This window comes from Perissodus microlepis, chromosome 20, assembly GCF_051167445.1.
Source record: "Perissodus microlepis isolate ML-2025 ecotype Zambia chromosome 20, ASM5116744v1, whole genome shotgun sequence".
NCBI lineage: Eukaryota > Metazoa > Chordata > Actinopteri > Cichliformes > Cichlidae > Perissodus > Perissodus microlepis.
The window spans coordinates 30,889,301-30,916,499 of NC_140480.1; the positions used below are offsets into that span (position 1 = coordinate 30,889,301).

A 27,199-nucleotide genomic window follows, 5' to 3' on the forward strand; every position below is an offset into this window, starting at 1 on the left:
AGTACGAATTGTACGATGGTAGTTTTTTAGAACTCTAAACGAGTAAACAAATTATTCTCTGCTCTGAAATGAAGTTAAAAAAAAAAGACAAAAAGAGTAATTTGGTTCCCAAATGTTTCCCTAAAAACAGCACCTTAGTAAAGTTGGTCATAAAAGTACTATATACTGTACAAACATGTAATTTTTCTTTCATTAGATGTAAAAACTTAAAATATTTAAAGATATTTAATACACTACAGTGATTTTCTTTGTAACATGGCATAAAACACACATACGCAAAGGTAGTAAAATAGAACCAATTTTTATTTGAAAATGAAACTTATTTGAAAATAAAAATTGGTAGCACCTGGTCTTTTAGAGTTTTGGTCAGACCAGGTAGAGAAAAATTAAGTTCTGGATTTATTCTCATACAAAGACAAATTGTGACTTTAAACAAATACTTTTTGTCATCACAACTGGTTTCAATATTCTCATTGTCATGTTTCACTAGTTGACATGCAGACATAAAACATCATAGAAAAAAAAAAAAAAAGAAAACATTCAACGCCCCCCAAAAAACGTAACCTCTCAAAATCTCTGTGGTACTGGATTTCAAATGTATGTTTGCTTGAATGATTGAATCTCCGATTTAACTGTAAGGTTTTGTATAGTTAATTCTGACAGCAAAACGTGCATGATTTAGGCACAGATAAAACAGTTAAACACAAGGCCAGCCTCAAAACAGGCAAACAGATTACAATACACAAGGTTGAGCATTATGAAGTACTGGACACAAGTTTTTGGCCAATAAATATAGAAAAAGACGTTTAAAAAAAAGAAACCCAAATATATCAAATTTGATATTTTCAAGTGTTGCACTGCAAGTACCGCAGCCCCTGGCATTACACTTGCTCCTGACAGTGTTTTCTCACGCTCAGCATGACACATCAGTGTGTATGCCTACAAATCTCTGTTCAGGCAAAACACCATTCTGTCCCAATTTCAAAAGGCACAGCTTTTACTTACAGCACTGTTAATATAAAAGAAGTGCAAGTTGTTTGCCACTGAGCAAAAGAGGAATATAGTAACAAATGAAATATTAAACTATGACTTAAAACCGTGGCATTTAGAAATAAACGTGTCCTATGAAAAATAATTAAAAAAAAAAAAAAAAGAAAAAAAATTCCAGTGTCTGTTTTTGAAAGGACCAAAAATGAGATTTCACCCCATTTATCCAACTTTATAACCAATAGTATCAAATGTCAATTTGACCACTTAGGATTTATATTGCATGTTATGTAGAAACCACTTTCATGATACAAATGACTAAAAACACTTGTTTTGACACCCATTTATAGTTAAATAAGGCTACAGTAATGTCTGCTTGACTGGCGACACAAGAGGTACTGTCCATGTGATCACAGAACTGGGTTGCATAGAGGAACCGTGCTGACCGTTTAAAAATAGATTTCCTTATAAAACAGCCTATTAAAATGAAAGGTATAAAATCGTTTTTTATTAAAAAAGGTGTTTTTGTTGTTCCATACAAGGCACAATTAACAAAAACAATGTCCAAAAGTCAAGTCAGGACAGGCAGGCTTCTGCTTTGGCAAAAGAACCCCTTTAAAATTCATACCAACTGGAGTGATTGTGATGGGAGTGCTTTGGTTGGTGTTTTTTTGTTGTTGTTTGCAGCTCTGTCGTGGTGCTTAAAAGTAGTGATTTGTGATTATTGTCAGCACTGTGGATCAGAGGAGAGGCCTCACTTTGTGACATACACTTTCAATTGAGCCAACACCCTTTCCCCAGGCTTAGAATTTCCTTGACCTCACACCAATGCAGTTTTCTAAACAGAAGGATTTTGTGCGCAGACAGAGAACAGTCTGGAAACTTATGTCTATGTTCTGAATACATGTGGCTATTTTAGTCAACTTTAGTGCTGGCGCTCCCGTTGGAGTCGAGCAGGTCTGTTGAAAGCTAATGTCCACGAAGCTGGTCCAGCCGGGTGTAAACGTTATCAGCTTGGCTAAGATCTTCAAACACAGGAAGAAGGTTTAGCAGCTCAGCATCATCCACGTCGTCAAACCATGACACCACCGGAATCTGGGGCAAAGAAACACTCGATTATATGAGGTGCATCTAGCCTAACTAAGTGTGCACCAAGTAAACACAAAGCCAAGTCAACGTTTCGTTAACAGCAACCTATGATAACTAAAGTAATTTTTACCTTTTGTTTCAGGAAAAAGAGAACTATCTAAAGACAAGTGTTTAGTTTGGCGGTTTTACATCATCATATTGGTCAGGAAAACCTTTTCCTAGTACAGACAAGTTCATAATTTGGTTATGTTCCTGGCTTGATTTATCAAATATGGCAAATTCACTTCTGTGGTTCAAGTTCTCAGACCCTCAGTCAGCTTAATTTGACACATACAACCAACTAAGTCCTTTATGAAAGGCAGTGTGCACCAGATTTGCAGAGACTGGTCCAAACTCACAGCATTATTTGGGTGGAAGATGTAGGAGGCAGGAGAGTTGTCCAGGATGAGGGTTTTGTGGAGGTCTCTGCCTAGGCGGCTTAAATCCTTGACATAGCAGCCCTGGTGGAATACACAAGATTCCCGAAACAACCGGGTCCGGAATACTCCTCCCTGGTCCAGCAGGTCCGTCACCGGGTCTGCGTACTGGTGGGAGGATTGGGTAGCAGGTGAGGGAAGAGCAGGGATGTACAAGGCTGGGCTAAGCTGTCCCAAGCTGCTACAGAATATTAAGCTGGGACACAGCTGGCACTAAGACTTTAAGATGAGTTGTGTATAAACTGACACCCATCGATTCCTTTAAGCATGGAGGGTGTGGGTGTTCACTAAAGGCGTCTATCAGCACGTTAGAGTAAGAGAGGGAACTAAAAAGGTGAGAGAAAGCAGATCTGATAGATCAGACATCAGCTAAACAAGGATCTTCATGTTTTATTCTGGCATCTACTTTCAGGATCACTGTCAGTATCTGATGTGAAGTACCTTAGCGAGACTGGCTGTAAACAGCACACATTCAAACAATTCGCCCATTCTCTGCAGGAACTCGTCCACATACGGCCTCTTCAGCACATACACCTGAAAGGGAAGCAAGCGGTTGGTGAACAGCTCAACACGCGACTGTCATTTAACCAAATGAGTGTGTGATTTTAATTCAGTCACACCAACAGCAACCAAATATAGCCAATGAAGCTTAAAGTATATAAAAAAAAAAAATTTTAGTGCTCAAGAGGTCTAGGAGAAGGCTTTTTTGTAAAGTAGAGCTTAGAATATGTTAAGTCTTATAAAAATAATTATGCCTCAGCTTGATTTCACACAAGTTTTTAAAACTAACTGGGAAACAGGATAAGGAAGCTGTCACCTTTAAACAATACACTATCAAGACAGGAAGCTGGAACAAATGCAGACTTGCACAAGATGAAGGAGAAATATGCCAATCCTAAAGATATCCAATACATGGAGAACACTTTAAAGAGACGGTAGTTATTAGTCTTCCAGACACTACAGATAATTGGTAAGATCAGTGCAGCACCAACTTCTTAAACTGGCAGCTTACTTTGGGATCTTGTAAGTGTTCAAGTGGAAATAAAAGTACACAACATACAATTTAAATAAAACAAAAAAAGTGCATCTCTCACTTCTGAAAGAGATTTTGTGCCATGTCCATTATCAGTGCAGTTGCAAGATCAACTAGTCTGTAAAGTGTGAAGGTTTAACAGGGATTTCCATGTTTTTGTTCATCTGCACGATTCATTTCCATCCGTCAGCTGCTAATGGCCAGTTCCTGAAACAAGTAATCAAGAATAGGCCGTGCAGTGTTAACCAGCCTATCCTGGATTACTTGAACCAGGCAGAGGCCCACAGGATTCCTTACCATCACACGGGGTCGCTCGAATCACATTTCTTAGTTAATTATATTTCCACACGTCCAACTTTAAGACCTTGTGCCCCAAAGTGCAACACAATGCTATACTTGTACATTTATTTCAAAATAGTCCTTGCAGAGGCACTGTATCAATTATTAATGACATTTTAGCTGAAATGACTCATTTTCCTGCTGATGCATCCACTTTGACTTGTGCAGTCTTGTTCAAAATCTGGCCACTAGAGGGCTCTGTTTAACCATCTTAAAAAAAAACCTAACTGACCCATCCCTTTTCAGCTCAGCAACCACTGCAAACACATCAACATACATACACCCCCCCCACCCCCTTACAGGAAAGGCACTCATACAGAGTAGTTTACCTGGTGTGTGGTCCCCTCTATCTCCACAGGCACGATGAAGTCTGCATTACTAATAGGCTGGAGGGAGAAAACAGAGGGAGATGGTTGGCATGCTCATTCACATGAGCCACGCTGTGTACATTCACATGGCATTACATAACAGCTGAACAGCAAGAACCAGGCTCTTCATCGCTGCCATAAATCACAGCACATAGCCTACACAAATAGAATATGACTCGCTTTGATGTTCCTCAAACACATGCGACGACTTTTCTAAGAGAAACAAAGAATCGCAGCAGAAACACGCCCAATAAACAGGCGGTCGTTTAATCAATGTTACCCAAATACAACTGTCATTTCTGCAGGAAGGAAAAGCTGAAACATCAAATCACCAACTGACATGGGTAAACATGCTGAAATAATGTTGGGGCGATGTTAGCGGTACCTTGAATGAGCTGTGCACCAGGGTCTCATCCAGGTCTATGACCACGCATAGCTTCCCTTGGTCCTGGGCCGTCACCTCAGGCAGCAGGTTTGGTTCAGATAGCTAAAGAAATGCATGTAGACTGTCATATTCATCATTACACTTGAGAAACAAAGTAGCCAACAGGGCATTGAGTTATATGGAAAACCTGAAAGCTTGGTCTGGATTTTTACTTCTGGGAAATTGGATTATACTGGTTTTTGTTAAGGCATGCATGTGTGGAAGTTTAAGGATTTACTGTAACAACCTCTGTGTGGTATAGCATGTGTGTCTTTTTTGCAGTATTTCTCCAATGCATCTCGTCAAACTCAACAAGAATTCACCTGCAGGGGAAAACTATAACCTTGATTCAAACTCATTTTCAGATAGCCAGCCCCCCCCCCCCCACACTCGGTTAGTTTTGTTTCATTCCAGCCTCTTTATGAGAAGAGGCAAAGTGAAATTAATTATTAATTTTATTACATAACAGAAATGGCTTATCTATTGCGGATGGCAAATTAAGATCGAGGAAAGACTATGCTGGGGAGGGGGTGGTGGGTGACTGCTAGAGCAATTTTGTTCAACTAAACACAAGAAACCAAATGAAACAAAGCTAGCGGTGCCAAATGTTTAATTTGGTTTCATATCAGTAGGAGCCTGCCAGACAATAACCAGGGTCCTACAGATGCTGCTTGCTGTTTGCTCCTGATGCTGGAGGACACTCCTCAACATGAACAAACATGGCATCTCATTAAAATACCCCTAACATGGTGGTGAAGCCCTAATCAAGCTGACAGCGCTCACCAGCGTGGCCAGCAAGCGCTCTGAGCTTTATTTTATTTTTTTTTCCCTCCACCTCAGCAATTATGAGGAACACAATACACCGATTCTCTGCCTGCTCATGCCTGCCTAAAGGACTGATAGTCACCCTCTCATTTCTTATCTTCCTTCGGGGGGTGGGGGGGATAAAGCGAGAACATCAAAGTGATTCCATATCCACAGACAGTTGCGGTTAGCTTTCAAGACGTTTAGAGCAGGTGCAGCGGTGGTTTTAGTTGTAAAAAGACGACAACAATAAGTGCAGTTTTACAACAGCGTGTTAAGTTTATCCGTACAGATGGCTAAACTATTCACACACCTCTTTTATGGCAAGCAGTGTGTGTGTCTGTGTGTGGGTGGGTGCAACAAGGAAGTAAGATCTTAAATAAACAAAAGTAAAGGCAGGGGCTGAAGCTGAGGTCTTCAAATTGATTTCAGCTGTGCGGAAATATCTCTGAAATGCGAATACTGGTACCTTGACAACCATCCCATTTTCCTGTGACTCCAACAATCCCTGCTGGGAGGGTGATGGCGGCGGTGGCGGCGGCGGCAGGGGTGGTGATTTGGGGCCATCCTGAGCTTGGAGGCAACAGAAAAGCGCTTTGAAGATGTTGCAACTCCGCGGCTGTTTCAGGGCAGATCGGCTCACCTGGCCTGCTGGGAGCAGAGACACAAACACGCTTCATGAGGAAACAGCAGCACTCAACAGAACCGGTGCTCCCAATGTTTGTGGACCAATAAAAGGGTATGTGGAGCAAGCTGATTGGCCAGCTACTGCATTTCCACAAATTGAGTTCACCTGTGAAACAAATTGGCTAAAATGAACCCTCACTAGGAGGACTTTTTTCTTCCACTTGGTGTTTTTATATTAAAATGTCCACAAAGATAGTTTTAACTTGATGTGTTTTACACAGCGATGGCACAACTACATCCAGAGGACGATAAAATGAAGGCTGCCTGTTCGTTTGCAAAGATTTCTTGTAAACTTAAAAGATGACAAAAAGCATCCCTGTGAGTGTGTTTAAAGAGGGGAGTGCCCTTTGCTAACAAAACATTTATTTTAAAGTTTTATTTATTAATTATTTTGCAAATTTAGATTAAAAACTACCAATAACTAATTTTGCGTTTTTGAGGTTGGGCTAGTAAAATTTTCATCTCTACTGGTAAAAAAAGTAATGTCGGACACTGAAACTGTGTGTCGTCAACATGGGAAACATGGTAAGTGGAGGCCTGAATTACAGCCCACAACTTGGGTCAGATACATGTTATCTAATCTTTTTTCTTATACCAAAATGAAATCTTGATGCAAACACATTGAAATGTTTTCTTGTTTGTTTTTTCCTCTTCATCCATAAAAGATAATTAGGCAGGAGCTGCTTGTGACACACAGATTGAGTTTCTCTAATTCCTGAAGGTACCATCCATCTGTCCACAGGGATGGCACAGCCTCCACATGAAATCTGTTTTTAATGCCTCTGCTGCTGCTGCTGTTGCTGCTGCTGCTGGAAATGGCTGGTACATGTTATATAATCACAGAGGGCGGGAAAACCCACACTTTTCAGCAGTACCTTTCGACAGACAGAAAACATTCCAACCATTTTAAACTCGGGGACCTTTCGGGGCTGCCTGAAGCGAGCCAGAACAGCCAGACAGGCAGCTGGTCGGGCAGTCAGGCAGCCAGCGAGCCGGACAGGCAGTCACACCTCAGTGCTCTGTGCAGGTCTTTGATCAGCCACTGTGACCACCAGCGTCCCAGCCTCAAAAAAGACTTGTGCCACCGCCAGTGTAAGAAAAGGGAGGAAAAACATCCCTGTGATTCCCCTCTAGTGCATTTCATGTGAGGACTTGCAGAATTTTTACCCATCAAAATAGTTCATAAACACTCTCTAGTCCCTGCTAGAAAGAGGAAGTGTGGAAAAGAGTGACAAACAACTGCATACTCAGAGATTTATACATTTATTACTTCTACACTCTGAAGACATAATGCAGACAACAACAAGCATGTTACACAACTCCATGTTTAGGAGACAAAGGACACTGGATCTTGATTTGGTAATTCTGCACACAGCATTTTCACTGGGAAAAACTACAACCTCCATTATTTATAGCCCACGAATGTGCATCTTGCCATGCAAATCAGCCTATTGATTTCCACAGGAAGACATTATTGGCCGTGTGTGACATAACAGCATACATTAGATCTCCTCTGCATGTAAAGGATGGAGAGATGAGAAGAAGGAGATTCATCTTTTAGAGCTTTATGAATGGCGCGCACACACACACACGGATCCAAAATCCAAAACATCCCTTAATCTCACAAAACACGCAATGCAAAATGACAATAATAATAAGAATAATGCTGAAGAATTATTTTGTAAAACCAACACATGACCTGGAGCACCACAGACCTGTAATAACTACAACCAAGAGGCTGAATCAACGAGCAAAGCCTCTTTCAAGCGCAAGCAAAGTGTGCAAACAACGAAATCTTTGAAACGGCGCTACAACGGGCGTGTGCAGAGGGGTGTGTTTGTGCATTCCGCTGTCAATACCGCGGCACCGGGTATTTCTATACAATCCTGCTGTATAATCAGCAGCCCTTAAAGCTCTCTTGGCCTGTAATATACAGCAAGGTGTAATACAAATCCCACTCGGGCTGTTTTGTCAAATGAAACGATAAAATTAAAAATAAATAAATAAAAAAAGAGCAGCGCAGCATTATTTCGTGAAGCCACCGACGGCGCACGGATATGTGACCACCATGGTCAATTAACAAAAACACGAAGAGTAGTTTGTGAAGACTGAAAAACACCGAGCTGTAAGTGCTGCCTGTGGTGACAGTCAGGCAGGGCTCCCCGTGTTCTCTCGACCTGGTGTTGGTGGTAGTAGTAGAAGGATATGGGATGTTGCCAAACGAGCTGGAACCCGATAGATATAAATACAGCAGCTCGTTTTTTATTTTGGAAAAGCTGGGCATGGCAACGACACCGAGAACAACTTGGGGGGTAAAAAAATACACCAGAAAGATGGGTTTGCACAACAAGAGCACACACACTGCCAAAGAAAAAGAGAGGCAAAAACTGGATCAACAATAGCTACTAAGCTCGGTGCGTAATGGAGACTGTGAACTTGTACCTGAGCCTACGTCCGATGCATTAATTCAGCTATAGTGACGGAGATTGAACTACACGGTGATCTGGCCCCCGATACAAAAACAAACACAGGGATTTATTCACATTCACGGTTTTATTTCCAAATTCAACAGCAGTCGATTGGTGGAGGAAAACAACAGGTTTGTGGCAAAACAGAATAAACACATTAAGGTAGCTTTCGGCACGGTCTCTTTGTGTTTTCCAGCGATAAGATGTAAAGATTACACTCTGCTCGGTGGTGGATGTCAAAAAAGGGTAATACGCCTCTCTTACCGCGCGTCCGCAGCGCGCAACTGTCAAATAAATGGGCGCACTACGCGATTTCTTACCGCACTAATCACTTATAAGAAAACAGTACACATAAAAGAGAGTACTGGGAATATTTGGGATGTAAACAACACCCAATCTCACCTGTTTTCGGTGACACTTGGACGTCTTCTTTTTGCACTTGGGTGATAACAGAACTTTCCATCTGACAATCACGGAGCCCTCAAAATCCTCAAATCCTGTCCCCGAGTACTGATGGGCATCCCTCATTGGGTTTTATTGACAAGCTGACGTTATTATTCGCCGAGTTAACTTGTCATCCGCCTCAGTTACGATCCTCGATGGGAGTAGGATTTATCTTGTTCCTGGCTTTCTTTATTATTCTCCCGTCCGCCGCCTCTTCTTCTTCTTCTTCCCTCGGAGGGTCCGCCTGGGGAGGGGGCAAGGCACTTGGATATGTTCTTCGGACGCTATTTGAGACTCCGTGCGGCCCGTCTTCTCGGATGTGCCGATTGTATTGCTGGTAATATCGCAGAGAAGCCCCCCTCTCTTTTGAGAGTCCTCACTTTTGCAGCAACAACATGGAGAATCCAGGCGAGAGAAGGAAAACAACCGAGGAAATGGGGCAAGGGAGGGCGGTTTCAAGCCCCCCGTTACTACAGATAAACAACATCGCCCGAGAGGCCACTAGGAGCGACGGAAAACAGCGAGGATCGATCGCGTACGGAAGATCTAGCGCGGAAAAACGAATTCTGGTTCGTAGTTGGGTGTAAAACGAGAGTTTTGTTGTTATCCCCGGTTTTGTTTTTCTACGGTTGGGACTCCGCGGGCGCCTTGAAACGGTCCCCGCGCCCTGATTGGACGCCAGGGAGGAGGGGAGGCGTGGTCAAGGCATTCCTCCCCGGCCAGCACGCGCCGCAGCGAACACATTCCAGCGCTGCTCGTACAACAAATGAGATCACGTTGTTTGTGAATTATTAACAAATAAATAAACGAATGCTGATGAACACAACTTAATCAAGAAACATGCGAGTATACGAGGAATAAAAAAATACACTCATTATTAAACTAAACACTAGGGACGCTATTTATTTATTTTGTTGTTTGTTCACGTGCATTTTTCTAATTAAAACTAAATCAGAGGTGGCTGAAATTGTGATCATGTCCAAGTAATTATAGAAACCTTTATTTAGTCAGGGGGAAATCAATGTAAATTACATAAAATATAAATCATCTATAGTGTAACTATGCTAATGTTGTTTGGCATCTCTCAGAGATAGAAATACAACCAAGAAAAGGACACAGAGATAAAATGTACATTAAAGAAATGCCGAATAAAGGTTATGTATATATATATATAATAAAAAACAGATCAGTGTTTAAAAGTGGCTTTGCACAGTTCTTATACTAGCAGTCTGTCAAGATAAGGCTGTGAATATATGCAGAAATGTATTTCTACATTCAAACACACATATATGTAAGATATAAAATAATTATAATAAAAAAAATCAAGAACAAGGTGACACAAAAGGAAAAGCAGGAGCATTCATTTTTATAAAACATCACAGAACATGAGCTTAAACATACAATGACATACTTGTCTCACCCAAGACCGCTTAATAATAACAGTCACAAGAGAGATATCTGAGGTAATGCATTGCTGTGCACTCTAACCTAAACTTTAAAACCTTAAAAGTGATAATATATACAAGAATGGCTTTGTAAATGGGGGAGAAAAAAAAGTATTTTTCTATTTGAATGGTTCTTGTAGAGGGTACAATGATGGGTGACATCAAAGGGTTTAAGAGTGCTGGCATCTGCAGAGTCAGGGACTGGTGCACAACCTTCAATCTGCTGCCAAAAGATAGGTTGCTGCCTGAGAAACGAGCATGAGCTAACTTAACTTCCAGGCTTCTCATCAGTCTCTTACCATGAATTTTAAAAGATAATGATTCCTCTAAAACAGATGACCAGCTACCTTTTTTTAAATTATAGCCCAGAATAATAAACACACCCACCAGCACCTCCGCAAATACTGCTTTATCATTATTTTTAGTGTTTTTAATACTTGGATTTCTGCCTCTAATTTGCATTTTCCTCTGGCTTAACTTTTACTTTACCTCCCTAAATTCCTGGTTTTTCCAATGTCATAACCTCTGATTAGAAGAAAAAGAGTAGGAAGAGCTCAGCACCAGGCTCACTGAAGGACATAAAAGTGATAAACACTAAACAAATACACAGGGAATCTGTGTTTGTAGCAGTAGTAAAACGTGAGCACATAAGAGTTTTTAAAGAACCCTGGCTGTAAGAAGATTCAAGTGTCTCTTTTCAAAAACAAAGTATTTTACAATTGTACAAGATTCCTTTAAAAGTTGAAATAATCACCTTTAATCCATGTGACAGGAAGAGCTTTTCACCTTTTCCTTCATGGAGACGTGAAAGGCTTTGCTGGTAGAGCTATAACCCCATGCGGGAGTACATGGGAGAGCTTCATGTACGGAGGTAAGAGAGGGCAGAGTGAAACCAATGACCCAAGCTCCTTTCATTTTTCTCTTTCATTTCACTTCCTACTAAAATGAAACTTGTTTTTTTGCCTAAAACTGCTTGGGTGGAGGGGTGGAGTGAGGGGGGGGGGGGTGCGGCTCCAGCCCTGGGAGCCACTGTGTTATGGCAATCACTGAACATTTGCGCAATAACGCACCCAGACTGTGCTGCAGTTACTGTACTTTAGCATGAGGCTGCTGCTCATAAACATTGCAGGATGGTTGCATCATATAGGAATAGAGCCGTGCAGCGTGGCATTTAATAAAGCTATCTGTCTTTACATCCACTTATTCATCCGGGAGGGAGGGGGGAAAAAAATCACAAACAGTTGTGGTTGTAGTTGTTTTTCATTTGAATAAGTTGCATTGAACTGCAGACAAATCCTGTGTGTTATATAATCATTTTCACTACACCGAGTATAGCGATTTTCTGAGCAGCTGGAACTAAAACACATTTGTTTGACCTTGCTCAAATAAACAGAAGTGGGTTTGACATGATGTTAGGCAATGTGGTCAACCATCGGGTCCCCAGATATTTATATTTACAGTGTGGAGGTTCTGCAGAGTGCCTCCTCCTCATCCTCTGAAAGCTCAAAGACCTCTGAGTAAATCAAAGTGATCCTCTCCCCTGCAGCATACAGTAAGCAAATATGGTGTGAAATTAAGCAACAGCACATATCTGCTATATTTAACCACACGAAACACACATGTAAAGCACACTGAAAGCGGCACAGACCGTAAACCTGTAGGAAGAAACGGAGAAGCAGCTTGTTAATAAAAGGAGTAACTACACAGCTGAGACGGTCCATTCCAAACACATGTGGGCCCATTATACCGCGAGCTCAGCCAGTGCCCACAGCGGCCACAATGCAAGACATAAACAAGAATGGCCCCGCTGTTTGCATTCCTGGTGTGGGACATTTTAAGGCAGCACTGACAGCTCGGTGTAAAAATATATACAAAACAAGTACGGGCCGCACAGCTGGAAAATGTCATGCGGTTTAAAGCTGATGCCACTGTTTACTAAATCAACTTGAAATTCATTATCAGTGCCTGCGTTCTGCTGCCCTCATCTTCTGGTATTCCTCTCCAAGACAGCAAAAGAGCAGCGGGGTCAGCAGCTGTTAAAAGGGCTAAGGGTTCAGGGGGTGCTGCAGGCGTAACCCTCCACCCATCTTCCAGTGCTCTAACGGGACCAAAGCGCAACCACTTAAGAGCAATAAGTGCACCCGTGCATCAAAGTTAAATCGCAAAACAAAGTTTTTTTAAAGTCAACATGTGAAGCCATGTTAGTGTTTATTGCATTTTCTACCCCCCCCCAGTGTGGAGCTTTTTGTTTACAATTCAATAACACAGTTAATGATTTTAATAATTGAAACTCATTAAAACAGCGAGTTCTGGTGAGCCACAGTGATAAAAAACACTACGGCGCTTTCTACCATAACGAGGGTATTCAAAAGATTTGTCCAAAAACAAAAAAATCAATCAGTGACTTTTTAACCTCTAACACACTGGTTCTCAACCTTTCGGGGGCCTGCGACCAGGGGGTTCTTGGAAACATTTCCCAGAACCCCCTTTTAATCCTGCTAGTATTTAAATTACTACGTGGGAATTATTTTTAGCCTTTCTACGTCAGACACGTGGCATAATGTGTCACAACATATCAGAGCTTCTGCTGGCTCATATTTGAAATGAGTGGGAGTAAAGGGCACAAGATATTTGTTTGGATGGTGTAAATGTTCACATCTTTGTGTTCTTTATTATATAATGAAGGTCAATTAACTAATTCAAAGCAAATGATTATTTTAGTAACATCAACTGTGTTCTAATATTGGCCAAAACAGTCGAGATAAATTGATGAAACTGTGAAGTTTTGTGTAAGTTTGATCTTTTATACGTGTAGGTTTTCAGCATTAGAACTTAATGATTTTGGTTTAACACCAGAGATGTATCTACTGGGAAGGCAAAGACTGCTTCATGGCTACAAACCCAGACCCCACTTTGAGAAAGAGAACCACTGCTCTAACAGCAACGTAACTGGAAATATAAAAGACAAACACACAATAAAGAAGCTCGATGCATCAGCTTTAGATTGGATGAAACACATCACTGAATTTCCATCAAGTAGGGCTGTCACAATAATGGATTTTCAATTAACAATTATTGTCAGACTGAATCAATATTATTGCAATATATATATATAGAGAAAAATAGCTACAATGTTAATCTATGGCAAATAACTTCAACTTAAAATAAGTGCAAAGACTTCAAAAGGAGAGTCTGTAACCATCGCTGTGGAAATGGCACACAAAAAAACAATTATTATCACGTGTGCATTATTGACACTCTATCAATATTACATTTTTAAATATCATGGTGAGCATAATCAAATACTAAAATATATTTTTTTAATCTCTGCAAAACTGTTCATCAAGTTTATTTTGGCATTAAGGCCAACAACATAAAAATAAATGACATAACTGTCTTTAAAGAACACACACACACACACACACACACACACACACACACACTGTCCTTTAGATGTTGTGATTCTACTTCAAAAATGTCACACCTGGGGATGCACGGAGTCTACTTACAGCCTCATGCACTCTGCCATGCATTAAAGCCGCATCCAATCATGCTGATGACAAACTGGCTGCTGAAATGTGCTTGCAGCATCTGAGCCTCATGTAGAGCTATGACTGTAGGGTCAAATCATGTGATTTGCTGGAAGAGCCCCCCCACCCCACCCTCCCACCTCACAGTCCTGCCCCTGAGTGGCCTCTGCTAGGCTATGTTTCCAGGAAAGGGGCCTACTGGACAGGCTGTGAGGCCTAGGCAGGGAGACATTGGCTCATTGAGAAAAACAAAAACAGAGAGGGGCGGTGGGAAGACTCTCCCCTCTTACATAAGTCTGCCTTCATGACAGGGAGCGAGAGAGAGAGGGGGGAAAAAAAAGTTCCCCGCCACAATGCAAAGAAAAACCTGTTCATCCGCCTCAGCTCAGCTCGCAAAGCCGAAGCACTTCAGCACTGGAATTCAAACAGTGAAACAAGCAGTGTTTGGCTCGCAGTTGCACAATAAGTTGCAACTCTTCTGACATACCACCACAGGCATGTGCAGCAGCAGCAGCGAGTCTCTGCGCTCAGCATTCATTTTGTCTCACACAGTAACGCTGCTTTTGGTGACTGCACATGGGCATGATGTAAGCCTGCATGTCCTTTAATGTGTTATGCTGTAAGCTGTGGTAGTGAAATGTTTACTGTAAATGAGAAGTCTCTCCTGAAGCCTGCAACACCTCCCTGTGGCTGAAAGAGAAACTGCAGTTTGAATTCAATTAGCTCAAAATACAAAAAAATGTAACCAAACCAAAAAATGTTTGTTTACTGTATTTCTTGGATTGAAGCAGTCTTTAGCGTTTGTAAATGAACTTCAAGAAAACTTTGTTTTTGCACACTTCTAGCGCTGTTTAAGAACAAAAATTGAGTCTGTTTATTAATAACTTACACGTTATTCTCCTGTTTAATTATATTAATGCAATTTTAGCTGATTTTGTTACTTCATTTATTTTTATATTTCTTTTTTTCATCACGTCTTAACACCTCTCCGATAAATTCAGTTTCTTCAGACGTTTAAGGTCTAATTTTGTCATCTCAGTTGTTCACATTGGAAGTCTGCACTGTTGCTTTTCTGAGCATAACATCCTGGATCCTTCCTCAGCGGCTCTTCCTGACCTCTTTTTTTTTTTTTTTTTTTTTAGCGACTTCCTGCATTTGGGGAAGTTTCTCCTTATCTCTGCTGCATGTCAGAAGATACTGTATGCTGCTGAGATTCTGAAGCTTCTTGAGCAAATGTGTGATAGTGAGCTGTAAAAATAAAATATGTCTGCTGAAATCCAGCACGTCACTGCCTTGTTCTTGAAAGGCATTTTTGAAGACATGAATTTGTCTTTAAACCTTTAAAACTCCCTCCTGAACATGAAACCACTGATTTTAAAAGCCTGGGTATCATTGGTAAACCTTCTTCACAGGGATTCAGTCTGTTTGGTTTCTTAAAAAAGTCCTGACATGTTTTCTGTCATATTAAGTCCTTCAAAAAATGATTATAAACATCGGACGTCTGTAAACCTGTCAATCTTTAAAATTCACCTAAGCTTTTCACAATCAGTATGTTACCTTTTAATAAAGTTACAGTGACAAATAAATTTGTTTCTTCATTACTAAAAAAAAAAATCTGTACAGCACCAACCAAACGTCAAAGTTCATCTGAAAGTCAACAAACGTCTCGTATAAATAACTTGGGACTAAATAAGACTTCATCTGGAGCTAAACACCGTCAGTCAGGTTGTCCACAGATACACCTTTGACGCGAATGTCATGAGTCAAACTCGGGCTGCCGCTGGATCAGGATGGTCGTGTCGTTCCCTCTCCTGGTGCTCGGATCGAGCCAGGACACCCCCAGAGCGATCAGACATAACCACACCTGCAGCACAAAAAAAGACAGATTAAAAAAAAAAAAAAAAAGCACACACACACACACAGGCCAAAAAAAAAAAAAGGTTTACAGAATGAATTTGTTCAAGTTATGCATCACTTGAGAAAGCATTCAGACCCGCCGGAGAGCCTTCAGGACATGTCTAAGACTGTCCTTGAGTGGACTAGCCAAAGACCAGATTTAAACCTCACAGAACATCTGCGGAGATGAAGACGGCAGTCCAGAGATGCTTTCCCATCCAGCCTTGAAAAGTTCAAGAGGATCTGCTGGAAAGAAAACTGCCCAAATCCAGGTGTCCAAATCCTGCAGACACTCTCGCAAAAAGATTTAAAGCTGCAGCTGCTTCTGCAAAGTCCTGGCTAAACAGTGCTGTTTGTGTACTGCTCAGTGGAGCGGAGACTTTCTAACATTTAAAAAAATAAAATATTTTTATTTTGTTTATTATAGGCTTTAAAACTTGAAACAAAAGAAGTGTTAATAAAGTGAAGGGACCTGAATACTTCTCAAAGTGACTGCATAACTTTAAATTAGAGAATGCAATGCAAAAGGAGCAAAATTACCCAAACATACAAGAGCGATATACACCGACAACTTAGACAATCACTTTTTAATGGTCTAAAAAGCTTAGTATGATATAGTAGATATTATTTAGCAAACTGACATCTTAAAATCATTTTTTGTGTTAAAAAAAACACTGATGGCCACGAGGCTAGAAGCAGTAAATTTGTGGCATTTCCGCCCCAAACTCCAAATCTCGTCAGCTGAAATCCTTGCATCCACCTGGTCATGCTGTAGCTCTGTCCTGTATCTGCACATCACTTTACAACACACCTCCACTCCAATTCTTCGATTTGACTTTCCTGACTTAAACAACCTCAAATCTGTTGTCACTGATCTTGCTCTGTTCTGTGCTGCTATCCCCACCGTGTATGCAAGAGGTCCCAGAACAAATGTGACAATATCTGGCATTTTTGTGCAATTTATTGACACAAAAATTAAAAATACGACACAGTGTTACAGGGTTAAGATGTGGTGATTGATTCATAGTGTTCATTTATACAAGAGGACATTACTAATTAAAGGTTATCGTAGCTGCCTTTGAGTGTTTCTTTTCCTATATTTTGTACAGTTGCTGATGGAAAAAAGTGAAAGATGGACCCAAAGAACAATTCTCATGTATCTCGCTGATGATCAACATTTTGATTGGCTGGTTAGTTAACCAATTTAACTCAGTTTAAACATGCCACTGTAATAACAATGCTTAACTGCAGAAATTGCATTGTGCCTTTATATGCGTGTCATCGATAGGCTCTGGCATGTAAAAAGTAAAAGGTCCATTAAACCCACAGCCACACCTCCTCACTGAGGTAAAAGTTTTGGCCCCTTTTTTGTTCAGAGTTGCTCCAAAATCACTCTGAAGCTGGAATTCCTTTTTAATAATTTTAGGCTAAGTTGGGAGTTCAGAGATAATTCTCTGAAGATTTGTGAAAACACGCTTTGACTGTTAAATGCCCAAGAAGTTAATGTTCACTCAGTAAAACAAAGTTAAACCCTGCCAAGAACAGCTCCCATACAACCTGCTGTTACCTACCAAGTATCCCACAAACACCAGGTATGCTATGGACAGGAAAGCCGACAGCACGTACAGCCACACGCTGCCCAGCATGCTCACGTAGACTACGACAAAGTACATGTTGATGGCACACACGATCAAGATCACCACTCCGCCTCCTATCTTAAATACCCTGCAGAAAGAGAAGAACAGGTGAAGTTTAAAGGCAGGCACGCTCCAATAAAAGTTCAGATGATGTGTTAACGCTAAAAAGGCACATAAACAACATATCAGCTGATGAAAATAATAGATGTTATGGATTTTTGAAAAACCGATGCCCCAGTTGGGAAAAAAAAAAAGTCGGGACAATGGTAATGTTTTACTCTTGTTTCATCTCAGTTTGGAAACTAAGGAGACTTTCTGCTTTATATTTGAAAGCAAAATATTTTCAGATTCGTGCCTGGTATAAAGTTTCAGCTGCTCAGCACTTCCTTTGTCATATTTGTTATGTCCTCGTGCTTGGCATGTCTGGAACCGTGCAGAACATGGTTTGGCAAAGACTTGCTAAAGTCTGCAGGGCAGCTTATGTTGCTCCAAAACCCACGCACATCATTAAGCACTGATGGTGCCTTTAAAGATATGCAAATTTTCCATGCACAGATACCAACTTTGACACAGGATGGTCAGGCTCTCCACTTGGCCACAGTGCCTCTTAAATGAGCCCTGAACAGGCGTTTCTTGATGGCGTTTAGATCTGTCTTTTTGCCTGCATGGTGGATATTTAACTTTATATTTGTGGATGCACCACTGAGGGTTTCCCAAGTGTTCCTGAGCCCATGCAGAGATTTTAACTGCAGCATCGCAGCTCTTTTAAACTTTTCCCTTGTATACAGAGATTTCTCTGAGATGATGAATTCCTCTATTTCTTTTCAATTTGATGTTGAAGAAAATTATTTCCAAATTATTAAACAAATTGCCCTTGTAATCTCTCACAGTGTTGAACCCCTTCTCATTTTTGCTTCTAAAGTCCACCTCTCTGGGGTACTCTCTGTGTAATTTTATACTTATGTTACTAATTAACTGCATTTGCTCTCAGATGATGCATCACGTTTTTTTTACTAATTTTTTCCAGTCTTTTGTTGCTCCCATTTAAGGGTGTTGCTGGTATCAAATTCAAAAGAACCTTTTATTTTAAAAAAAACAAACAAAAACCCACAATTTTTCAGTGTCATCACTTTGCATTTAAATATGAGCAATAAATGATTTGTATTTTGCTTTGTTTAAAGAACAGGGTTATAATAAAAACAAGCAGGTTTGATTTGATTTACTTACAGTCCATTGGCAAACTCGTTCATGAGAGATGGCAAACTGGTAAACGTGAGGATGGGAATGAGGGCGAATGGCAGCTGGGAGAGAAGAAGAAGAAGTGTTACACTAAATGATCACACCAACTGTTAACCTCTTTGTCCACTGGGAGGTGCAGAGGGAAGTCTTTTGGCACATCTGGAGTGATTTTGTATTTTTTTTTCCCTTTTAGCTACCTCTATGTCTGCTTGTACTTGTAGTAAAGTTTAGGTAGAATACTCAGGTAATGAAATGAGGAAGTTTAAATCAGTGAAAAAAAAGGATACATTTTACTATTCTGATACTTATTTAGCTGCTTTCCTGTTTTTATGGGCACTTGAAGTGTTGGAGTTCATTGGCAGAGGTTTTCCTTTGTTTGTCCCTCTGTGTTGTCTGGCAGGCTCCTTGTTGGCAGAGCTAATCAATGAAACTGGCAGCATTTAAGTCTCAGTCTTAGCACTCTGTCCATTCACATAGCACCGTGTTATTTACTTGATTGGCTTTGGCCTGGTTATTTTAGGCTTCACACTACACATTACCATACACCAAACACTGGAGCATGTGAAAAAACAAACACATCTCAAATGTATTGTGTTGAAGTGATATCTACTGAAGATGAATTAGAGCTGGTCTTTGATGTAATACCAGTCTGTATCACAAGATGGTGCTGCAAAGGAATGTAATCTTGATTTACTTTTTAAATAATTGTGTATTTTGAGATTTTACAAAGATCTTCTTATTTATTTATTTCTGCTGCAGAGGCTGACACAGAGATATACAAATGAATTTAGAATTATATCAATTAACTCAACCCCATTCATGTCTTTGGACTGTGCGAGGACGCAGTAATACCTGGAGAAAGCAAGTAAACTCCACACAGTGAGGCCGCTTCCAAGGAGACAGTTATGTTAGCTTTAGGAAAGGAACTTGTGGTTTTAAGCAGGTGTGGTTTACACGGGGGTGACTCTCCTACAACGCTTCGCATGCACAGGAGGAACAGCGAGGTGGAGGTGTTCCTGGCTTTATACGAGTGACTTCAAAGAGGAATGAGGCATCTTAAAAACATTTCCTGCTAAACTGCTGCCCCCTGGTGGTGAAAGTTTTACATAAATTCTGGAGCTATTACTAGTTATCAACTATTTGTTAGTTAACAACAAATAATTAACTAAAGCTGTATTAATCATACTGAATGTAGTATTACTACATTCGAATACTACATACACTAAGTATTACTGTTAAAAAATTTTTAAACCCTACTTATTTAAAAGGTTTTTCATTATCTTGTGCAATGTAGAGCAAAACTGAAGATTTTAGTGGTCTTAAATGGCTCAACTGGATTTATTTAACTTTACACAGTATCATTACATTCTTAAACAGCTTCATGAGGTTGTAAATGTTTTTGGTTAAAAACAAACAACAGTTTTTTAAGCAATGCTTAAAAAAATCTAGAAATTTTCTCTTGTTAAGTTTGGAAGTTTGAGCACCGGAAATCAATAATTCAGACTAGAGCTCACATCAGAGCACTGATGATTCCTTTATGATAGAAATACTGCAAAGAAACCAAGACTTCAGAAGACCAAGAAGAAGAAGAAAACTTGGAGGAACAAATATTAGACATCCGGATGAATCCAGATGTGAGCTCTGTGTCTTTGTGAGGCACAGTCAAGGTGAACGGATGTTATCTGCATGTGTGGTTCCCACTGTGAAGCTTGAGACACGGTTGGTGATTTATTGAGAATTCAAGGCAACACTCGAACAGCATGGCTACCACAACATCCCACAGCGACACGCCATCCCATGTGGTTCATGCTCAGTGGGGCCATAATTTGTTTTTCCAGCAGCACCGTAAGAGCTGCTTGACCAAGAAATAGAGTGATGGAGTGACCTGACCTCTGCAGCCATCTGACCAAAACGCAGCTGACAGAGTTTGTTTGACAGCCAACAAATATTTCCATATCAATAACTATGGCACGGTTTTGATGTGTTCAGTGTTGATGTCTCTAAGGAATAAGTGTCCAAACGTATCTTTTCAAAGGGATGTGGTGTTCGTTTGATTCTAGGTGCTTGTAAAGTTGAGGGAAACGGAGGAGTAAATTAAACTCCCCCAAAAAGGATTGATCCCACATTTCCCAGATGCAGCTCGTGTTTTTCCATTAAAACCTCCATGCCCACTGCCTTTATAATCCACAACACCACTCTGTAACTCTGGTTTTTAGCTAACACCTTGCCCTGAGAAAAAACCCTGAGGAAGTCTTCAGGTTTTTGTTCCTCATGTTATGAAAACGTCCCCCAAAAACATATTAGTAGACATGTTATTACAGATCAAATGAGACATGATGAAGGTATTTATACACAACGTCGTACGATGTACACACAAGCAAACATTTTCCCTTCCTAGTTATGGAAAGAGTGAAAATGCTTCTTTACACCTGTTTGCAGGACACCTGCTGTTATAATGATAGACTATAATGATGCATAGCTGCAGTGTTTGTAGCTGCTGCAGTCAACACCTTCAAGAAACCTCATGTATAAATTAATCTGCAGTGATGCACAGTGATTTCAATTGAAGAGGCTTAATGCCTTTAAGCTCTTTTATGTTCATTTATCAGTTTTAAGATGTAGTTCTACACATGACCAATCCCACTATGCAGACAGTGGTACAGCTGAATTTTTCCCCTGTAATTTTTGTCTTGCTTAGCTTATCTGAGCATGCATCTGTCCTAATGCACGCTCACTCATCCAGGTAAGGAAATCCCAGAAAGCCGATCCATCTGGATGGAGCAATTTCAGTGGGAGTGATAAAATGTTTCTCCCACTGAAAACGTCCAGATGATATATTGCTGTTTTTAAGCAATAAAGATTAATGATCATATTTAACTGTTTTCACACACTGAGCAGCACAAACCACGATGAGTAAACCTGACTTATAATGGTGATTAACACCTGCAACGTTTTCACTGCTGTTTTTGAATTTATCAGTGAGAGAATAACAATGACCGCCTCAGTATAAGGAATAATAATCATAGCATCAATATAATATATAAGGACTTTCGGGACAGGCACTGTGATTAACACGTATGCACCACACTAGAGAAGCATACATGTGGACAGTGACAGTGGGCCCTTACATAAGTTACATCCTAGGCTCTACAAAGCTTCTCCACAGAATTAGGCATAAACTGTTTCAGACAGGTTTTTTGTCTTGGATGATCACGTATCTGGGAGTGAATATCCCTAACATGGTCATCTCAGGAATACAGAAACTTGTCCATCTACTGCTCAAACCTTTTGTTTGTGTGGTGCAGCCAATCAGAAGGAAGTCAGCTTAAAGGGAGAGATGCTTAAGCTGCTTAAAGCTACTGTAGTAGCCTCTGGGGATAATTATACAGAGCTGAAATAGAACAGAATGGGTTCCTTTAAAGAAAATAAAGTAGTTATTATGTATCAAAGTAATATCCACATGAATGCCTGGACCTAAGGTTTGCCTGCTTTCCTTGGGGACTGTGAATCAGTGTATATTAAGTATGCAGGAACATTAATTACACACAAATTAAGTAACAAAGATGCTTTGCAACTCATTCGTGCTATGTATTCAATATTTCTGAAGCAACTGGACCCAGTCTGGCAACATTTTATTCAGTACAGACAATAAATTCTTTCATACTGCAGGATTACATCTGAAGCAACTGGGTCAACGCTGTTTCTTTTTTCCAACGAGGCATTCTTATTGCTGCTTAGGCAGTCTTATCTTATCATTTAACGATAAGAGTACAGCCTGTTTTGATTTTACCAACCTAGAACTTGATCCAAAACCTGAAAACCAGTCCTGCTTGCGTGTGCATTTAAGTTATGTTAATGACCTTTATGCACTTAATAAGAACAGCACTACAAAGATAAATAAGCCTAAAAGAAAAGTGGTGCTGTTGGCGGTTGGTTGAATGAAGCTGAACTGGTTTTAACCTCTGTCTGACCTGCATGCTCTGCAGCACGTTCAGGAAGTCATTCATGCCCGTCAGGTGCTGCACGTCCTGGAAGATGGCCACGAGCAGGGTGGGCGTGATGGCAAGCGAGCGGGTCAGCAACACCCGAGCGAAACGTGACCAGCGCAAGTTTAAGAAGCCCTGAGGGAAGAAGAACAAATCAGTCGGTGACATTTACAAGAAAACGGGGCTTGTTTACAAAAGATTTAGTGAAGCAAACCGACTGCAGCTGTACGTGATTATAAGTAAATAAGTAAATTACATGCAGGAGCTTTTGAACAGGCCAAATAAAGGGCTCAAGTAAAGAAAGAATGGGAGAACATATCTGCGTTAAAGGGAAAGAGTTAGTGCTGACATTTCCACTGTTTGAGCTTTACATGTGGTTTTTGTTCACATCTGGTTCTTCCTTTCTCACTGACCTCCATGACAAACTGGCCGGAGTATGTTCCAGTCATGGTGGAGCTCTGACCAGCTGCAAGGATCCCCACGGCCCATATGTAGAGAGCAGCTGGGCCAAAGAAACAGCCGAGCACCACTCCCTGTTACAGACACGCAAACACAGATGACAGTGGATAAAAAACAGAAAACATGCTTTGCAAAACCAGCGCAGGCCCACTTTGCTGCCACTAAAACCAGAGAGGGCGTTAAGAATAAATGCATGTTAATGTCATTGTCACCGTTTCCTGCAGGGCTTGAATCCAGATGATCTCAGAAATATTATATAAAACACAATCCTGTCATTATGTGCTGCAAATTTGACCTGTTTGTGTGCTTTTAAGTTTTACTGAATAAACTACACGGGGGCTACAAACACCCCGAGTTCTGTTCGCAAGCAGGGGCGTCAAACACACCACTTTTTTTTAAATAGTGAAAAAAAAAAAAAAAAATTTCTGTGAATTCACGGATAACTTCTGCTTTTAATTACGGCATAGGAATCCTTTATTCCCTACAGTGTAGCCCAATGAGCTGTACTGATGGGTGTCTTTGATTTATTACAGCAATATTTCATAACAGTGTGGAAAACGACATAATATATGGCAATAGAATGTGATGGACCGACCTTAGCTGGATAATCAGCAAATAAAACGAGTGATTGGTTGGCTAGATAATCTGATGTAGCAACACATGCATGAATGAGCCTTTAAATTTAAAAATAAGAAATGACCCCGAGCTTTTCTATTCGTTTTCTGGGCCGTAGCTGGAGATCAGTGATGATCCCCAGCAAGCGCTCTGAGTCGATCTGACACAGAAGCTGATGATAGCTCTTTGTGCAATTTAAAGCTCTGTGGTGAAATCACACATGCATATGCAAGTATAAGTATGCTCAGACCAAATGTGTCCACACAGTTTCGTAAAAAAGCCACAAATATTTTCCCTTAAGTTCGTTCACTCCTTTTCTTGTAATTCCACTACATACGGTCACTTCATTAGATACAGTTCAACTGCTTATTAAGGCAAAGCTCTAATGAGTTAATTAAATGTTAGCAGATCAATACATTCAGGAACGGTAAAGACAACTTGCTGCTAAACACGTTGTGATATAAATAATTAACAACCATCTCTAGTGTTTACAGAAAGTGGCCCGAAAAAGAGAAAAATATCTAGGAAGCAGCTGTTCTCGGGGGAAAAATCCTTGCTAAAGCAACTCAAGTTACAACCAAAGCATGCAGAAGAGCATCTCTGAATGCAAAAGACCACACCAGTGCCACCGCTCCAATACACAGAGGCTCAGCAAAACTGGGCAATAGGAGAAAAGTGTTCGTTATTTCTGCTGCAACATTCGGATGGTAGATGTCAATCGAATAGATGTGGTTAAACGGACGATTTGCATCAACTGTGTAACACCATCATGTGAATATGGGCCAAAATCTTAAAGTGCGTTCCCAGCAGCTTTTTTAATTGATGCCAGCTCTGAAGGAAAAAACAAAGTTCTCATTTTGTGTGGATCAAAGCTTGCAGATACGTGTTTGCCTCTAAATGTGTCACCTGGTCTGAATTTGCATCAATTCACATCTTTGCACAGACTTCGTTTTTAACTGTTGTTCATCACTGATCTCAACGGGAATTGCAAGAAGCATAAAAAAATAGCATTTCAGAGATGCACAAGGAGATGACCTTAAAAATCTTTAAATTAGGTCAAGTTTTGGTATACAGTGGTCCTTCGCTATAACGCGGTTCACCTTTTGCGGTCTCGCTGTTTTGCAGATCTTTTTTCTGCAATTTTGCATGCTTTTTTTTTTAAAACAGCACATTGTGTTCTGTATTCTGATTGGCTGTAGACCATTTCCTTCTGGATTAATAAAGTATTTCTGATTCTGATTGTCATTCAATCTTGTGCCGTGTCTCCTGTACAGTACAGAATGCGTTCACCTTGTCAAATTTACCTAAATCTTCGATCGCTACCAATGTGACTCTGAAGTGAGGTACTGTATGTTTGTAAGTTTTCTCCAACAAACACAAAAATTTCGATGAAATGTTTTGCACCATCAAAGGCAACCGCGGGTGACTTTCGTTTCATTCTATAATACTGGACTTATTTTTCTACGAAGGTTTGAACTTTTAGAGTGTTTAAACCATAGAGAAAAGTGTGGAAATGTTCGAGCCTGTCGGAGAAAAGTGTATAAAGTGTGTAGTGAGGGGCTTTACAGCCTTAAAACATCTATAATAATTGTAAAAAAAGATTATTTTTAGAACGTAACTACCGCTATAAACGAGGGACCACTGTAGTTTGAGTCTTATTACTTTATAATCGCACTTAATTTAAACGTGGTATGAGCAAATATGCTGAGAGGCGTGCATTCAACAGTATCTTTACCTGTTTATTTGTAAACATATTTGTTTTGTTATACGTTTAAATGGTCACAGACTTTTCTTATCATGTTTTTCACTAAAAAGCATAAAAGCTTACCCCTTTGTAGATGTCCACCTTGAGAGTTTCATTATTCAGAGGGAACAGGTCTAAATGTGGACTGCCTGTTTGATTACAGACATTGAACTGAAAAAAGAAAACGGGGGGAGGGAGGAAAGCAAAACAGACTGCTGAATTTCCATCTCGACTCTGAACTTTTATTAGATCATAAAGCAGCTGCAGAGATACTTACCACCTCTTCATTTGTGCGCTGATAGAAAGCCTCAGCAAAGACGGCCACCACAAACACATTGATGAGGAAAGAGACAAACAGCGCGACGGTCGACTCGATGAAGAAGTATTTGTTGGCCTCTTTTACCTCTTTTTTGTTTGACCGATCTACTTCTCGAGACTGAGAGAGAAGATTTAGAAATTCACTGATGATGCCAATGCAGGTTTCACACAGCTGATTAAGCAGGGATTTCATTACTGTCTGACCTTGACGAGAGCAGAGTGGAGGTAAATGTTGTGAGGCATGATGACGGCGCCCACGATGCCGACGGCCTGAGTCAGCTGGACGGGTCCGCAGCCCTCGCAGTACGGCACAAACATCCCCTTCAGCAGCTGGCCTTGGTCTGGACCCACTGTTACATACTGAAAAGGAAGCAAAGAGTGATTTCAAAAGCAAAACATTTAGAAGATGTAAATTAGGACGAACCTGAAGAGACCAGAGACACTTGGTGATTTTGCACCACCAGAGTTCAGAGTGAGTGTTGGGTGGCAGATTTCAAGCTTGGTACAAACATTCATGTGATGTTTAGAGGAAAAATCTTAACACGGTGATCAAAAGATTTCAATGCGACATTTGTGGTTTTCAGTGAAGTCTTAACAACCTGAAGCTCATGTGTTGTGGTCCAGTTTTTTGTTTTGTATTTATATAACTTTGGTTCCTCTTTTGTTGAGTTTCCCACATTCTTCTGTTCCTAGTATTCCCAGTGTTTCCCTGTCTTTCCGTTCCTCTGTCTTGTCTACGGGATTACTGCCTTTCTCTTGTATTTCCTGGAGTCTGTCATCTTGTCGAGGTGTCAGGGATGTTGTGACATTTGACCAAAACAATATTTCCCACTATGACTACTGATTATGCCAAAAAATCATAATCATGATCATTTTGATAAATATCTCTATTTTCTTGTTCTAATAATCAATGGAAGCTGAAAGTCCATCCATCAATTCCTCTTCTGCCACTTGGTAGAGAAGCCTGGACGTCCTCCAGCTCATCCAGGGGAACAGTGAGGCATTCCCAGCCAGCTGAGAGACATAATTGCTCTCGCGCGTCCTGAGCCTTTCCCTCCTACCTCCTACTGGAAGGACGTGTGGAACACCTCAGATGGCTCCTTTCGATGTTGGCAGCAGTGGCTCTACTCTCAGTCTGACTGATTTCCCTCTCTCCACCACCCTTTGGAGAAAGTTCATTTCCACCATTTGTACCATCTCATTCTCTCAGT

At 40.6% G+C, this 27,199-nt stretch overlaps 2 protein-coding genes across 3 annotated transcripts in view; both read right to left on the reverse strand.

The window, feature by feature from the left end:
* Positions 1–285: 285 nt before the first annotated feature.
* ctdsp2 (CTD (carboxy-terminal domain, RNA polymerase II, polypeptide A) small phosphatase 2) lies at positions 286–9,991 on the reverse strand. 2 transcript variants are annotated; one of them, XM_084916976.1, is made up of 7 exons: positions 9,078–9,991; positions 5,990–6,168; positions 4,678–4,779; positions 4,254–4,310; positions 2,994–3,086; positions 2,475–2,660; positions 286–2,082 (listed from the first exon to the last, which is right to left on the reverse strand). In XM_084916976.1, exons 1-7 carry the CDS (start codon positions 9,136–9,138, stop codon positions 1,957–1,959), a joined length of 804 nt encoding a protein of 267 aa, XP_084773102.1. In that variant the 5' UTR covers positions 9,139–9,991; the 3' UTR covers positions 286–1,956. The 2 variants fall into 2 exon arrangements, with proteins under 2 accessions (XP_084773102.1, XP_084773101.1); XM_084916975.1 differs by having other exon boundaries at positions 5,990–6,171; positions 9,078–9,986.
* Positions 9,992–11,577: 1,586 nt separating this feature from the next.
* Positions 11,578–27,199, reverse strand: part of LOC146364901 (natural resistance-associated macrophage protein 2-like) — a 29,655-nt gene continuing 14,033 nt past the window's right edge. Inside the window, exons 9-16 of the mRNA XM_084917235.1 lie at positions 26,193–26,348; positions 25,948–26,106; positions 25,755–25,841; positions 23,266–23,385; positions 22,838–22,987; positions 18,855–18,928; positions 17,562–17,715; positions 11,578–15,958 (exon numbers count right to left, since the gene is read on the reverse strand). Coding sequence (XP_084773361.1) covers positions 15,851–15,958; positions 17,562–17,715; positions 18,855–18,928; positions 22,838–22,987; positions 23,266–23,385; positions 25,755–25,841; positions 25,948–26,106; positions 26,193–26,348 — 1,008 coding nt within the window. The 3' untranslated portion in view covers positions 11,578–15,850. The remainder of the gene's footprint in view (positions 15,959–17,561; positions 17,716–18,854; positions 18,929–22,837; positions 22,988–23,265; positions 23,386–25,754; positions 25,842–25,947; positions 26,107–26,192; positions 26,349–27,199) is intronic.